Consider the following 14148-nt stretch of genomic DNA (forward strand, 5'->3'; position numbering starts at 1 on the left):
CCGCCATGTCGGTCAACCAGGAAACCCTCACGCTCGAGGAGACCAACAAGGTCCGCATCAGCCTCGGCCTCGCGCCCATCGGCGGCGACGACGATGCGGCCGGCGGCGAGCCCGAGCCGACGCAGGAGGACATTGCCGAGGCCAACTTTGCGCAACGGCGCGCGGACGAGCGGGCTGCCAAGAAGGAGAAGGAGACGAGGGAGCAGATTGAGCGGTGCGTAGATGCTTGTATCAAGTATACTGACACCACCAGTGTTAAGAACCAGCGCGCGCTGAACAAGAAGCTGCAAGGCTCGACGCTTGGCGACACGACCAAGGACGACAAGCTCTCGGCGTCCAGCTGGATCAAGGCGCAGAAGAAGCGCGCTTCGCGGCATGAAAAGGACCTGGCCGCCAAGCGGCTGCGCGAGATGGAGGAAGCCGACCGGGTGGCATACGACGAGGCCGACCTCGTCGGCATCAAGGTCGCGCACGACGCCGATGCGTTCGAGGAGGGCCAGGACGTCATCCTCACGCTCAAGGACAGCCGGATCCTCGAGGGCGACGAGGACGAGCTTCAGAACGTCAACATTGCCGACCTCGAGGCGGACGCGGCCGTCAAGGAGCGCAAGCGCAAGGCTGCGCAGGCGTACACTGGATACGACGACGATGAGTTTGAGGAGGGAAGAATAGGAAAGAAGGCCGACGTGTTGTCCAAGTACGACGAGGACTATGCCTCGGGCGGCAAGGTCAAAACGGAGGGCTTCCGTCTCGGTGCGCCGGTCGAGAAGAAGGCCAAGGTCGAGGAGGAGGACGTCGAGATGTTTGGCGCGGCCCCCCAGTCCAAGGTCAAGCTGGATCTCAACTTTGCTCGTGAGTGTGGGTTGGGTGGACGAGCTGACGCCCCAGGCGACTTTGACGTCTCAGATTACATGAAGGAGGGGGACAAGGGTTTCAAGGTCAAGAAGCGGCGGGCGAAGAAATCGTCGAGGCGGGCAGAGCAGGATGACGGCGGCGACGGCGGCATGGACGTCGACTTTGTCCCGACGTTTACCAAGCGCGCGGTCGGCGACGAGCCCGACAACCTCGTCGACGACGACGACCTCCAGGCCTCGCTCGCGCGGTCACGGCGAGAGGCAGCCAAGAAGAAGCCAAAAGTCAAGGCTGAGGACCTCGCGGCGCGTATTGCGCAGCAGAAGCAGGAGGACGCGGCAGCCGAGGCGGCGCAGGCCGACGGCAACGACGACGACGATGGGCGCATCACGTTTGACGACACCTCCGAGTTTGTGCGCAATGTCACAGCCGCATCGCTCGCCGCGCCCGTCAAGCAGGAGCGGACACGGACAGCGTCCCCGGCGGCTGGCCCGTCGTCCGCGGCGGCCGAGCAGCCCGTGGTCGTGAAAATCGAGCGCGTCGAGGACGGCGACGAGCCCATGTCGGATGAGGACGAGGATGAAGACGACGCGCTGGCCGAGATTGCGGCGCGCGAGGGCCTCTCGCTGGAAGAGTACCGGCTGCGGATTGACGCGCAGATGCGCGAGCTCGAGGACGTCAAGGCCGAGGCGGCGGCGGCCGAGGAGCCCGAAGCGCCAGTGGGCAACGGCGTGGCCAACATCCTCACCATGCTGCGCAACCAGGGCTCGCTTGCGAAAAAGTCGGACGCCGACGAGGCGCGCGAGCGCCAGCAGAAGCAGCACGACCTGTGGCTGGCCGACCACCGGCGGCGGCAGGCGCAGAAGGAGATGGAGCGCATCGCGGCGCGCGGCGGCAACAAGGACCAGGCGCAGCGCGAGTACGACAACCGGATGCGCGAGCAGCACGAGGCGCGCACGGCGCTCGACGCGTTCAAAAACTACAAGCCCGACATCAAGATTGCCTACCACGACGAGTTTGGCCGCGAGATGAGCGCAAAGGAGGCGTGGAAGTCTCTGTCGCACAAGTTCCACGGCAAGACGTCGGGCCGCATGAAGACGGAGAAGAGGCTCCGCAAGATGGACGAGGAGCGCAAGGCCCAGAGCATGTCGGCCAGCGACACGCCGCTCGGCATGACAAACGCCTTCTCGCGCCGACAGCAGAAGACGGGCGAGGCACACATGGTGCTCTCGGTCGGCAACAAGCAGTCGGTGCAGATGGACGCAAAGGCAAAGCGTCGCTGAGTGCAACCTCGGTACACATGATGCATAGTTTAACAAGTGGCAGACGATAAGCAAGCGTAGACAGGGTACGGTACTTGGAGGTGGAGGTGAGGAGGAGGCTAGATTATCCATGTGGTCGTAGTCACAATGGCACTGTCCCAAGATGCAGGACAGGTCACAAAGAGTCGCCCGCGACGCATGTTTAGTCGCGGTCGACAAAGACGGTGGGCGCATGGTCCACCATCCACTGTACACTGAGCGCCTTGCCGGCCATGTCGCCAAACTCGCGGTTGGGGTCCGCCGACCGCAGCAGGGTGGGTCCAAAGACGACGCCCAGGTTCTGGCTCGTCATGAGGTTGACCTGGCTCTGAGCTGCGACACGGTGGAGGTGGAGCATCAGGAACTTGAGCGTAGCGTAGTGCGCCTGCGGCAACTCCTTGAGGAGCGCGCGAAGAGCCGACGACTTGTTGTTGGGGTCGCGAATGTCTGTAGAGTCAGCAATGTATTCTCGGGCGCTTAGGTAAACGTCAAACTCACTTGCGGCCGCAACAAAGCTCTCATGGAGGCTGTGCGTTAAGAGCGGGTCGGGCAGCTGGCGGAAGTACGTCTTGAGCACAGAGGTAATCGAGCTAATGTCGTTGAAGTGGTCGACATTGGTGAGGTCGAACGACTCGTAGTTGCCGCGCTCAAACAGGCTCGTGATCTGTTTCGACTGGGACGAGCCACCAGTCTTTCGGTAGATGCCTTCGTACTCCATGCCGTTGGCCTCGACAGCCTCGATGCACTTTGTAACAATGACAGGGATCGAGTGCTTGTCTGATTCGGCCTGCACGGACAGGTCGCGACCAAACATCGATGGAGGGGGCGGCCCCTCGTCTTCGACCACCTTTCCGTTCCGTGGACCAGGGCATGACCTTGGCAGCTTCTCGGCACATTTGCTGTGACACACAGTGCCGCACGCCATGCACTTGACTTCCTGGAGACCCCACATCTTCTCCTGGCACAGCTCGCACCGTCCCAGACGCATCGCCGTGTGCTGCTGGAACTGGTGGTCGCGCAAGCCCATCTCGGTAGAAGGACGGAACTTCTTGTCCTTGTCGCCGCCCTTTGGCGTGGTCCCAGTCGGGCCTTCCGGTCCCTTTGACGACTTGTACCACTTGAAGCGACGAGCCGGCGCTGCTTCGATGGGCTCTGGCTTGGGAACCTTGATGACCCGTGCAGTCTCCTCAGGCACATCCTGCAACGTGACGGAAGTCGAGAGAGATGAAAGCGATGGGCTGCCAGATGGGTGGGTGCGTAACGGCTTGATGGTACCAAAGCTCGACGGCGTGCGTTGACGGACGGTGGTGTCCGGCCTGTCCTCGCCTTGGCGCGACAGCTGGGCATTGAGCTCTGCGAGTTCCTCATTCTTCGCTGCCAGCGACGCAGATTCCTCGAGGAACTGTTCGCGGGTCTCTCGCAGGTCGTTGATCTCTCGCTGCAAGGCCTCACGCTGGGCGGAGAGCGGCCCAAGCTCTTCACGGTACTGCTCCTTTATCGTATCCAGGCGACGAGTGAGGGAGCGCCCGAGCTTGGTCGTTGTCTCCTCGACAGTTCCATCGGCGCCAGCGGTCGACTTGGCCTGGAGCTCCTCGACCTCCGCCAATGTGATGTCGCGTTGAGCTCGGAGTCGAGAAATATCTCTTTCCAGGCCAGTGAGGCTGCTGGCCAGGTCTTGCGACCTTCTACGCAAGGCTTCCTGCCTTCGCTCGTCGCTCGAGATGAGGGACAAGCGGGCACTTTGGCCGTGGACCTGGGCGCGGAGACGGGTGACTTCTGCCTCGAGATCGCGGCGCATTGCAGCCTCCTTGTCGTACTCCTCGCCGGCGATTGTGAGGCCTTCGCTGTACTGCTGGCTGGAGCGCTGAGAAGGGTCAGAAATTGATCGCCGCGCGCAGTCTTTCCAGCTCACCTTTGCTCCAGTGTACTTTTGCTTGAGAGTGCCAGCGGCGTCCCTCATAGCCTCGTGCTCGCGCACAACGTCCGCTAACAACGACAGGTTGACCGAGATATGGTTGTCGTCGCCCGGCTTGGCATTGTCGATCAGCTCCTTCAAGGTCGAAATCGCAGAGTCTGGCTCCATGCGGAACGACATGGTCGACTCCATCGACAGGCGCCGCCGCCTGGTCCCAATCGGCTGGTCGTGAGGAGAGAGCAGGGATCTCAGCGGCGACGACGAGCTGGCGGCATCGCCATTCGCGGCCGAGGAGAGAAGGTTCATCTGGGGGCTGCGGGTCATGGACTGCCTCTTGATAGAGAGCGGTGTCTCTTCTGGGTCGGAAATGGTAGGGATACTGGGCGAAGACGACGTTGAGCTGTCCTCTCGAGGCGGGCTGGCCTGCGTCTTGGAGTTGCTTTTGGGTGGCGAAGCCTTCTCGGGCGTCTTGCCATTGGCCTCCGTCTCGCTGAGTAAAACTGCAAAGTCTGGATCAGACAGAGAGAACGACATTGTGGGGAGGCTGGGCGCGTCGATCCGGGGCTGGTGGCGATCATTGTTGCCAGTCGCCTCCTTGTGACGCGTGACCGTGGCGTCTGCCTTCTTGTCGGCGTCTTCGCGTACTTCTGCCAAGCCGGGAAGAGGCGTCTTGTCCGGTGAGATGGCCGGCGATGCTGCGCGAAGGACGGGGGCAACCGAGACCTTGGGTGAGGGTAACGAAGGCGAAGCTCCTCTCTCTAAGGCTGGCGTGGACGGACCCGCAGAGGCACCGTTTCCATGCTGGCGCTCGCTGAACGATGCCCGGAGGGGCGACGGGGCTCGAGGCTCTGCTGCAAAGGTGGCGTTTTGCGAATCCATGTTGAACATCATACCTGGGTTGATGGACCTTCGCTTGTCGGCCTTGCTGGTAGGGACACCCAGGCCTGAGGCGGGCCCCAATCCTAGACCAACGCCCGTGCTTGGAGAGCGCAGGGGAACAGGTGTTCTGGATGGTGAGGTGGGACCAGGGGGGCTCAATGGAGCCGTGTGGCTGGGCGGTGTGGGGCTGCTAGTGCCCGATCTCAGGATGTGCTCCTTGTCGGCGGACAGACCGCGCATCATTGGAGGGGCATCCAAGGATGGCGATGAAGGAGCGCTGCCCTTTCTGCTACCGCCGGGGGAGACTGCACGAGGGACGGGGCTGGTTGCACCAAGGGAGCGGTCAACGCTGCCTTCGCGGATGCGCTCCTGGGTTGGCGTGCGCTCGTTGGCATTAGAGGTCGAGGTTGTGGCCTTGGGCGAGACGACAGCCTTGTCGCCGCGCTCGGTTCTGATGGAGGAGCCCGGCGTCACTGTTGGCGAAGCGGCTGTAGGTGTATCCGGTCCAGGACTGGATGCCGCAACGGTGGACAGCAAAGGAAGAGACGCGCTGGTTGACAGGCCCTTTGCGGCTTCCTCGCGCTCCTTTTCCTTTGCTCGCTGCCGCTTTGCTTCGGCATGTCTGCGACTTCTTGCCACGCGTTCGTTGTGACAGTTCTGGTAGGAGGTCAGTGCCAACGACTATCGCACCACGCACCATGCAGTAGATGCCCTGTGTTGTCTTTGCAAAGACGAGCTCTTCGATCCTGCGCTTGCAGGTTCGACAGGTGAAGCAGTGAGCGTGATATGACTCGTCTCCTGTCATGATGGCCTCCTCTGTGATGGCCTGTTTGCAAACAAAGCACTGCAAGGTGTGAGCTGCACGTCCCCTGCTACGTTCCGACAAGACGCACCTGGTACGAGCAGTTGCCGCACACGGGGCTGCCATCGGATAACAAGAGGAGGTTTGTGTCTGCCGAGACCTTGTCCTTGCACTTTGCGCAGCGAAAGCAGTCGACGTGCCATAGCGACGTGCTGGGTGAGAGTTAGTACGAGGAAACGTGCCAAGGGGCGCTGCACGTACCCGAACGCGACGACAATGCCGCCATTGTCCTGGTCAATGATCTTGCGGCAGCCCCCACAGCGCGCTTCAATGTTATCGAGCGTTGACATGGTCGACATGGCATCACTGTTCTCGCGCACCGGAGTGGGCAAGTCGCCGTTTGTCATCGAGTGGCGAAGTGATGAAGGATGTGTCGCGTCTGTGGGGAGGGCGGCTAGCGGGGCATCGACAGCCGTCATGTTGGGCGAGTCGTGTTGGGGGACGAGGATCTGACCGCTGCAGCAGAGACGAACAGGTGGTGGTTCGCGCTATGGGTGAGGCCCAGCCATCCACCGTCGGTGTCGCGTTCGTTCCAAAAGAGTGCGAGAGTCGAGAGGACGAGTGGGTGCACTGGGCCTGGGGGTAAGAGTTGTAATAGATACGACGTCCAAGTCGATTGGGTGTCGTGTCGTCGCGCGCGCGGTAGCAGCGAGCGAGCGAGCGAGCGAGCAGTGGTGTGGTGTGCAAGCAAGACGCAAGTGCACGGGGTCGCTGGGGCCACGGGGATCTCTCTTTCGACGCGACGCTCAGACCGCTATTGCTGTTGCTGCTTTGTGATTTCGGGGTGGGTGGGCGTTTGGCGTGGTTTGAGAGTCGTGTCGCGCGTAAAAGAAATCGCGAATGGACGCGTTGATGTGTAAGCGGGTCGCGTCGATGTGTCGATGGTGTCGAGGTGGGGTGGAGTGTGGAAGAGTTGGAAGGTGGGGTGTAGCCAGGTGGGTTGGTGGGTCGGTGGATGGGTGATTAGGAACGAGGTGGGCGCGTCGACTACGGGGGTTTAGCTAAGCAACGAGGTTGTGGTCGTTTGTCTGTGTCGGACGCGTGCGCAGTGTAATTGTTGATGGGGGGGGGTTGCAAGGGGGGCAAGTCGATTGTGGCCGCGGCGCGCAGAGACAGACTGACACGCGTTTGGGTGCTGTGCGGTGCGCTTGTTCCGTCAAGCCAAAGTGACAATGTGCGTTTGAGTAGAGATCAAGGCCGCGCTGGGGGGGGGGGAGGGGAGGGGGGAAGGCCAAGGGGGAGAGGGGGGACGAGGGCAAAGCGCGTGGGTGGGTGGGTGGCAGGCAGGCAGGCGGGCCGAGCGCAGAGGGGAGTTGCAGGGGCAGGAGGCCTCGAAGCAAGGGACAAGGTGTGTGTGTGGTCGAGGCGGCGTGCGGCTGCAGCGATGAGATTGTTTCGACGCGCGGCGCGACCACGTCGAGCAGTTTGGACAACAAAGGTTGGGCGGCGAGCCGAAACGCGTTTTGGCCGTTCTGGGCCTTTTCGGGGGGGCGGGGGTACAGCGGTGGGTGGGTGGGAGCAGGACGCCAGGGGCAGGGGAGGAGCGACGAGCAGCGATGTGCGGGGAGGGGGTGTGCAGGGCGAGGTGAGTGCAGGCAGTAGTGTCTGCAAAGTGGTCGCTGGTGGTGCAACGACAACCACGACGAGCTGAAACTCGCCCACCAGCTTTCGCCAGTGTGCCTGCGGCGCGGCGGCGGGCGGGCGAGCAGAGGCGCGCAGGCTCACAACCCGCGGGCACGGCACCCTGGCCCGCGAAAACAAGGGCCAGAGGGCCCCAACCCTGACGACGCGAGCCTGCAGAGCCTGGGCTCGACGTCCTCCGCGACGGGGGTGGGTGCTGCAGGTGCTGGCAGCGTGGCATTGTCGTGCACGCGACGAGTGAGCGAGACGCGACGGGACATGGGCCTATTGAGCGGGACATGCTGCACTGGCCGGCGATGCATGCGGCCCCGCTCGGCACCGAACACCACGCCGTAAAGCAGCAGCTCGAGCACACGTAACCCGTCGTCAGGCTGCTCTCGTGGCCGGCGTGGCAGATGGCTCATCGCCCGGCCGTGGCCACCGCGTGCGCGATCCTGAGCCGCCGCTTATGGCAGACGACAGCAAACATGTTTGAGGCTGCACCGCATCGGCAGTGTTTGCTGCGCGTCGTGTTTGTTTGTGCATGCGCGCACGCACGCCGGTATGCACGCCGCGCGCGTGACTGTCCCGAGCGGGCGGGCGACATGAGACCAAGGTGACGAGACGAGCCGTGAGGAATGCTGCCCTCCTACCGCCGTACCCTCGTGCGAACGGCCGGCCGCAGCTGCCATCGAATGCCGCCACACCCCGCCTGTCGTTTGGGCCTGTGGCCATGTCGTAGCTCTGCTGGCGCTGCTAGCCGCCACAACGCTGTAACCCGCCCGCAGCTGGCTGCCTGCACTGCTAACACCCGCGTCTCCGCGTCCCCGCGTCTTTGCGTTGTCGCCTCTTGGGTCCTCGCCACGCCACGCCAGCTTAGCCCCCTTGGCATGCGGCCAACTCCCCCAACCACCATGCCAGCCGCCTCATCTGCAGCCCCTGCTAGTCACCTCCGACGACTGACCCCGCCCAGGCGCCTATCCTACGGCTGTAGCACACTACTCACCATGGCCCCATCCCCCTAGCCCCTTGCAATATTGCCCCTCTCCTCTAGCGCGTCCCCCATTTGTGGCATCCACATGCCACAGCCACAGCCACAACAACGATTTGGTGATTTGGATACATATGTTCGGAGCATGCTATTTAGCCAGACATGTAGGTTGCGAAAAGAGTCCGCGTGATGGGTGGTAATGGATGGTGATGAATGGAACCGAACAAAGCGCCTACACAAACGCGTCGGCAGGAATGTTGCCGCGGATCTCTTGGAAGTTGGCGACCGCGCGCTCAACATCCCAGTCGTTCTGCGCCAGACACATCTCGGAGTAGGCGTCGTTCATGTTTGTGCGCGCTCGAACCTGCTTGATGAGCAGCGCTTTCTGGGCCGCCTCGTCGGGTACGGCGCCGTTCGGAGGCACAATGGCAATGTCGTGCTGCACAAGCGAGCTCTTCGAGTCGAACGAGGCAGTGCCCAGGTACTGGTGCACAACCATCTGGTCCGAGAGCACAATGCAGGGGTAGCCCTTGGCGGCCGCGCTGAAACTTGTTAGCACCATGCAAACCACGCCAGCTTCAAGCTACTCACGCCGAACCCGCGGGAGCTGCGCCAATGATGAAGGTGCGAGTGAACGATCGGTACGTGCCCGAGGGCAGCTCTTCAAACTCGCCCTGGATCACAGCCGAGATACGGTCGTTGTTGTCGTCAAAGTACCACGAGTCAAAGCTCCACTTCGAGGCGTCGGTGATGGGGTGCCTCGTGCGCGGAACCTTCTTCCACCATGTGAGCAACGCCTCGCGGTCCATCGGGGACTTGAGCGTGTTGGTGCGCTGCTCGATCGTAGTGCAGGTCCGGAAGAAGTTGCGGCCGGGCAGGTTGACCCACGGTTCAAACGACACGGGCGCAGGGCGCGAAGACCTCGTCTTGGATACGTCATTAGCCTGGGCCGAACGGCTGGGAAGGGTGTTGGCCGCAATCGACAGAGTCGCCTCCGGGTGGTACATGTCCACAAGCTCGGTACGGTTGTTGTCAAAGAGGGTGAAGAAGCTGCCATGTCAGCTTGTGTCTTGCTTGAAACCGCTTACACTTGGCAGAACGACATGACGATGTCTTCGACAGCCTGATTCTCCTTGAAAGTGTTGGCAACATCGAAGGGGAAGGTGTATGGGCGAGCACGCAAGGGCTTGCGCTCCTCTTCCGTGCGCTTCACGACGGGCTTGCGCTCGAGAGGGAAGACGATTCGGTTGAGCTGAACACCGTCGAGAATGAGAAGGCCGGGGAAACGGCGGAGCACGTCGCTGATAATGTCAGTCCGGCCAGCCATGGCCGCTGTGATCTTACTGTTGGTAAAGGTCGGCGCCGTTGGGACGCGACAGAGTCTCCTCCCTGAACTTGGCCCCGTTCAGCTTGAGCTCGATGAGGCTCTTGAGACTGCCGGCGCCAGTGCTCGCCTTGCCCTTCTGCTCGCCGGCAGACTGGAGGTGCTTGAGTTCGTCGCTCTTGGAAATGGGGTTGTTGCTGAGATCCAGGGCACGGATGTGGGGCAAGCAGAGCGGAAGCTTGGCCAGCTGATAAAGCGAGTAGAACTCGTTATCGGCCAATGAGAGGGTCGTGATGGGGTTGCCGGGCTGAGGATGGAGTTGGTACCGCTACGCAGGTCCTTTTGAGGATACTTACGGTCTCGAGAGTTGACGAAATAAGTCTCCAAAAGACGTGGCCGACGTTGACAGGTGCGTCCTTGTGGCCGGGGGGGAGGATACCCTTCTCTTGCAGCCAGGCGTCGCCAGGGAGGTTCTAAACATTAGCAACTGCCTGGTTCATAGTCGCATTACTCACCGACATGTCGACGACGCCAGGCGCGATAACACGGCTCTTGAGCCATTCCTTGATTTCGTCGCCCCTCAGCACTTCGTTGAGCTTGCTGTGCTGCTGGGATTGCAGTTGGGCGCGCTTAGGGTTGGCGTCGCGGAGAACGTCTGGCGTTCCCTCGGGGTTGCGGCGCGGGTTAATGTTGCGTTTGCCCTTGCCACCTCGAGGAGCTCCCTGGCCCCCCGAGCTGCTCGATCCAGCTGGTCCGCCGATGCGGCTGGAGAGCGATCCCTTGCCATCAGGCTTGGTGTAGGGAGTGTCTTTGCCTGGGCGGTGACGTCCAGACTGTGGGTACCGAGGTGGAGGTCGATCAGAGGGGAGTATCATTGCCGAGTCGATTGCGATGCGAGATCCAGTGCGTGTCGTTGAACAAGGATGAATCGGTCGATAATGGAATATTGATGGCGCTGTCAGCCCGGTACGCTGTTGTTGCAAGGGGACAACGGCCAATGTCCCACACCAGCAGACGTCGACAAAGTCACCATGCACCGAGGAACAGCGAGTTCACGCCGCCGTCGACAGGCCGTCGTCTCTGCTCTTTCGTCTTCCGTTGACCGGCGCGCCTGCTTCCGACGCTTCGGGCATGTCGCTGTTCAAGGCTTGCTTCGTCACCCGGAAGACATGCGCGCCAACGACAGGCTGCGATGAAGGTATACGTCGCAAGGCCCAGCGGCAACGGGTTTGACGCAAGCGGAAGGAGGCACTGGTCGATGGTGCGAGTCGGCACACCTGCCGGCGGCGACATCCTGGCGTCTGCTCCTCACGCCCTCGTCACAGCTACTCGCCGAAGCTCCTGGTGAAGTAAGGAAACATGACTTACCTGATCGAGTGGGTTACCAGCCGACCGCGCCTCTGAACGCCTGTGCCGGCCTCCGCGCGTTCTGCCAATGCCTCCGTCGACGTCCATCCCCTGCCCAGCGTCGGCGCCAATGCCAGCACCGCGGAGCGCCGATGAGAGCGCCCGGGTGGATGCGCCGCGGACTGCGATGCCCGAGCTCGAGCCTGGCTGTGCCATTGTGGAGTGATCGGGTGGGGGTGGGAGATTGAATGGGAGGTCGTTGGAAGCACCGAGAGTCTCGGCCTGGCGCCTATGGCGTTGGAATGAGGACCGGATGGCTGAAACTTGGGTGCGCTGGTGGGTGGGTAACAATAAAGAGGTTGTTGTTGTGAAGAGTTGAGTGAATAGAAAAGACCAAGAGCAAGTCAAGAAGAGGTTGCGAGTCGAGAGTTGACTTGTACCGCCGTCGCCCACCTTCCTTCCTCCTTGTCCCCCTTCATGACATCTTTGTGACACACTTGGGTGGCAAAACGAACGAAAGCGGAAGTAAATCCCGACCAATAAGCCACCGCGTCCGGCCAATTTATAATCCCGCTTCACCCAGGAGCGACCACAGCCAGCTGGTATCGACCACTTGGATCAACATCTCGACAGCTTCGACCTTTGCATTCATCCAAAAGCAGGCCACACGACCATGCCGGCTCGAACAGCGACAGCACCGGCCGGTGCCAACGGGTCTGCACAGCAGGCAAACGGCCATGCTGGCAAATCAAAACTCTCCCGCAGCGCGCTCAAGCGCCAGAAGGCAAAGCAGAAGGCAAAGGCTGGGAGCGACTCTGCAAGCGTCGCGGCCACGGAGAGCGAAGCAGAGAGCGATGCCGAGGTAAGTTCCTGGACGCTTATGTATCTGTTGAATCGTTTGCTGACGATTCAGTCTGTCGTGTCGACGATGACGGTCGAATCGTTCCTCGACGTCACGACTCCGGATCCCTCAGACGCTAGCTTCTCGCAGTTTGCGAATGTGTTCAAGCACTTCAACGAAGTTGGCGAGGATGGTCTCCTAAAGGTGGATGACGGGCCCTCAAAGGGTCAGGTCTACTACTCGGACGACGATGAGGACGACGAGGAGACGATCGAGGCGAGGAAACAGCGCGCGCTCGCCGAGGAAGGCATGACGCGACGCGAGCGGAGGAGGGCTGCGAAGTTGACAGTTTCCGAGCTCAAGCAGCTTGTGGACCGACCAGAAGTTGTTGAGTGGTTCGACTGCGATGCTCGGGACCCCCGCTTGCTGGTGACCCTCAAGTCATACCGCAAGTAAGTGGATGGAGGTGTCTAGAAGGACTGAATGCTGACAATTGCAGCTCCGTCCCTGTTCCGAGCCACTGGAACGCCAAGCGCGACTACCTTGCTGGAAAGCGTGGTATGGAGAAGCCCCCGTACCTTTTGCCTCGTAAGTGACGAAGTGTGGAGACGCGTCGTGTTCTAACACCCACAGCGTGGATCGCGGACACTGGTATCGGAGAGCAGCGTGACGCTATCAAGTCGAAGGAGGCGCACCAGAGCTTGGCACAGAAGACTCGCGAGCGCATCCAGCCCAAGATGGGCAAGATCGACATCGACTACCAGAAGCTCCACGACGCCTTCTTCAAGTTCCAGGAGAAGCCACGAATGAGCAAGTTTGGAGAGGCGTACTACGAGGGCAAGGAGCTGGAGACGGACCTGAGGACGAAGAAGCCCGGAGAGCTGTCGCAAGAGCTGATTGAGGCCCTGTCCATCCCTCCATTGGCCCCTCCACCATGGCTCATCGCCATGCAGCGATTCGGCCCGCCGCCCAGCTACCCCAACCTGCGCATTCGTGGATTGAATGCGCCGATCCCCGCCGGTGCCCAGTGGGGCTTCCACCCAGGCGGTTGGGGCAAGCCGCCCATGGACGAGTTCAACCGACCACTTTACGGCGACGTCTTTGGTGTGGTTCAGGGCGCCGAGATCGCCCACCAGAACCACATCGACCGCACTCGCTGGGGAGAGATCGAGATCATGGAGGCAGAGGAGTCCGAGGAGGAGGAGGAAGAGGAGGAGGAGGAGGAAGAAGAGGAGGAAGAGGAGGAGCCTGTGCGCCAGCGCGACGTGCCTGCCGACGGACTGGAGACGCCGTCGGGCCTGGTGACGCCAAGTGGCTACAACTCGGTCACCTCGACAGTACCTGGCGGATTGGAGACGCCCGACTTTATCGAGCTGCGCAAACGCACCCAGCGAGACGACACGGAGGACCGACCTTCGGGCCCGCGCGAGCTGTACACTGTCATTCCGGAACGCGAGACTGCGGTCAAGGGTTTCATGGGATCGTCTACAGGGTACGACCTGTCTGGCGCCGGGCCCGTGCTTGGGGCCGACGACCGCGGCACCAAGCGCAAGGCCGGCGATGTTGAGATCTCGCTCGACGGCGACGAGGACCTCTCGCAGGCCGAGCTCAAGGCGCGGTACAAGGCTGCGAGCGCCGAGCAGAACCGGGTCCATGTGCCTGGTGCGCATGTTGACCGGTCCGGCTTTGACGACGTCATTTCGAGCGAGAGCAAGAAGCGCTCCAAGAAGGACGAGCGCGGCGACCGCAAGGGCAAGGAGAAGGCTGAGAAGTTCAAGTTTTAGTGTGGGTGGTGGTGGTGGTGGTGGTGGTGGTGGTGGTGCCGGCGTGCAGTCTTGGGAGTGGGAGCGAGAAGTGAGAGATATAGCGGCATATGGCATGGCACACTGTATTGCAGCGAGTGGAGAGTGTGGGTTGAGAGTGAAGGGCCCATTGCGGGCGCCGCGCCATGAGCGGTCGCGCAGGCACTGATGAGTGGACGTGCGCTCGAGCTTGTGCCGACTGGCCGAGGATGCGAGAGCGTGGAGGAGTCACGACTGTCGCTGCCACAAACGGACCCTGCCACGCGCTCGTCATGATGTTGCATGTTGGCGCGGCGCTCTGATGCTCATGACTCCAAATGCGACCTAGTCTGAACGCCTGGATCATGTCGATCCATCAATAGCATCCACTATTTTCTCCATGACGTAACCATGTGCCACATTCGGGCAAATGGC

The 14148-nt window shown here is 61.6% G+C and overlaps 4 protein-coding genes across 4 annotated transcripts; 2 read left to right on the forward strand and 2 right to left on the reverse strand.

Annotated features, from left to right (window-relative positions):
* Positions 1-5: 5 nt before the first annotated feature.
* On the forward strand, positions 6-2135 carry Q8F55_000457 (uncharacterized protein; the record flags this gene model as incomplete). Its single annotated transcript, XM_069349110.1, has 3 exons — positions 6-214; positions 254-852; positions 889-2135. The coding sequence occupies 3 exons, from the start codon at positions 6-8 to the stop codon at positions 2133-2135; spliced, it is 2055 nt and encodes a 684-aa protein (XP_069212654.1).
* Positions 2136-2316: 181 nt separating this feature from the next.
* On the reverse strand, positions 2317-6228 carry RGA2 (Rho-type gtpase-activating protein; the record flags this gene model as incomplete). The annotated part of the gene is made up of 6 exons (XM_069349111.1): positions 2317-2600; positions 2652-4017; positions 4066-5604; positions 5645-5791; positions 5841-5961; positions 6011-6228. The coding sequence occupies 6 exons, from the start codon at positions 6226-6228 to the stop codon at positions 2317-2319; spliced, it is 3675 nt and encodes a 1224-aa protein (XP_069212655.1).
* A 2424-nt stretch (positions 6229-8652) lies between these two features.
* On the reverse strand, positions 8653-11307 carry MEX67 (nuclear mRNA export, poly(A)+RNA binding protein; the record flags this gene model as incomplete). Its single annotated transcript, XM_069349112.1, has 7 exons — positions 8653-8962; positions 9012-9470; positions 9509-9721; positions 9765-10051; positions 10101-10217; positions 10260-10577; positions 11113-11307. 7 exons carry the CDS (start codon positions 11305-11307, stop codon positions 8653-8655), a joined length of 1899 nt encoding a protein of 632 aa, XP_069212656.1.
* A 457-nt stretch (positions 11308-11764) lies between these two features.
* On the forward strand, positions 11765-13716 carry Q8F55_000460 (uncharacterized protein; the record flags this gene model as incomplete). Its single annotated transcript, XM_069349113.1, has 4 exons — positions 11765-11953; positions 12005-12384; positions 12432-12520; positions 12566-13716. 4 exons carry the CDS (start codon positions 11765-11767, stop codon positions 13714-13716), a joined length of 1809 nt encoding a protein of 602 aa, XP_069212657.1.
* Positions 13717-14148: the final 432 nt, after the last annotated feature.

This window comes from Vanrija albida, assembly GCF_041260175.1.
Source record: "Vanrija albida strain AlHP1 chromosome Unknown contig_1, whole genome shotgun sequence".
Taxonomy (NCBI): domain Eukaryota; kingdom Fungi; phylum Basidiomycota; class Tremellomycetes; order Trichosporonales; family Trichosporonaceae; genus Vanrija; species Vanrija albida.